At 34.4% G+C, this 1,577-nt stretch overlaps 1 protein-coding gene across 1 annotated transcript in view; it reads right to left on the bottom strand.

The window, feature by feature from the left end:
- Positions 1–24: 24 nt before the first annotated feature.
- The window catches only part of LOC108734478 (cysteine-rich motor neuron 1 protein-like), a 366,315-nt gene continuing 364,762 nt past the window's right edge, over positions 25–1,577 (bottom strand). The window contains exon 5 of the mRNA XM_018466059.2: positions 25–651. Within this exon, the coding sequence (XP_018321561.1) occupies positions 428–651 (224 nt within the window). The 3' untranslated portion in view covers positions 25–427. The remainder of the gene's footprint in view (positions 652–1,577) is intronic.

Below are 1,577 nucleotides of genomic sequence, written 5' to 3'. Positions count from 1 at the left end.
AATAATTATTATTATTATATATACAAACAAAACTATTATTTACCTACAAAATATATCAAACTGTACAAAAATAAATAATTCTTAATTCTCACACCCTGTTTTCGAAAATAAAATTTTCGACAGTCTTTACAATAACATCCACTCATGCGAATAAAAATAGGCAACCAAAGGACATTGTACATATGAAATATTAAATTAATAAATCTGTGAATAACTGGACTTATTTTTTTTTGTGTTTTGGATGATTAACTTCATTAAATTGCAAAAGCATTTTAGCAATGTGAATGAATTAAATTTTGTCTCATTCCGTCTTTGTTCCGTCTTAAATCAGCATAAATAAATATATCAGTTACTTACCAAATAAAACGTTACAATATCACATTCTTTAAAATAAATAATTAAGGTGGCCAACGGACTTTTCCAATTGTTACGCGACGTTCTTCAACTCGAAATTTTTCTGGGTGTAGATGTTTGAAATGTTCTTGTTTTTGTCCATCTCTATCAAATCCACCGGTTTATAGTCGCAGGGTGAAAATTTCTGTTTGGTACGCTGCTTGTGAATTCTGAAAACGCACATTGAAATGGCAAAGACGAGGGCTAAAAGAACACCTCCACTGAAACCCACGAAAAACATGCTGAGCTTTTCTCGATCTGTGAAAGACATTTAAAATTAATTGCCTTCAATTTAAATATTGTAAACTGGTGCATAGTCTCGCGATAGTGTGAAAATCGTCTAATTGTTCCAATTACAACGTTAAAATGAGATTTTCATGAGCTTTTGTTGGAACTAATTCAGCAATACGACACCAATCGTTAGTGGAGGTCAGTATGTCACTGTAGAACAGCTGTTGTTACAATAATGTGACATGATACTTATTTACGGATTTGAACCATATCGCCGCTGTAGGGACGAAGGAAGTCAGATAAGTCAGGACGGAAGGAGTAGTAGAAATATAAAGCAAAGGATAGCGCATGGTCGAATCGCATTCAATAAAAAGAAGTCACTTCTATGCTCGCGAATGGTTAATTTAGAAATTCTAAAAGATTGTTAAAGGTGTATGTTTGGAGCGCGGCGCTGTACGAGTGCGAAACATAGACAGTGAGCGCGGCGAAAAAGAAAAGGTTAGACTCGTTCGAAATGTGGCGTTACAGGCGAATGATGAGGATACTGTGGAAATGAAGAGGTATTAGAAAGAATAGGAGAACAGAGGACTCTATAGTAAGGTGACCATATTTTTTTATTTCAAATCCGGGACAGGAACTTGTAGCGGGGGGGAGGGGGCGGGTAGGTAAGTTAAATAACTTAAATATGATTTTTTTAATAATTATAATACATAACAAATACTATTTAAGGATTAGGTGGAAGGGGATTCGCAGAATCGAGAGTTCACTGTTTGCTTCAAATGGTTTAAAGCGTGCCGCGTATTTTGATATGCACAATTTTTTCGGTTCAAATTTTGTAAAAATAATTCTAGTTGAAGTATATTTAAAATAAATATTGAAAACAAGAGCCTTTTCAAAAATTCGGGACAATCCGGGACAAAAAACCTGAATCCGGGACAAATATTGCTTCTAGA

Source organism: Agrilus planipennis, unplaced genomic scaffold (assembly GCF_000699045.2).
Source record: "Agrilus planipennis isolate EAB-ADULT unplaced genomic scaffold, Apla_2.0 scaffold129, whole genome shotgun sequence".
Lineage (NCBI taxonomy): Eukaryota > Metazoa > Arthropoda > Insecta > Coleoptera > Buprestidae > Agrilus > Agrilus planipennis.
The sequence above is the reverse complement of the archived record's forward strand: the minus strand, read 5'-3'. Positions and strand labels throughout refer to the sequence as shown.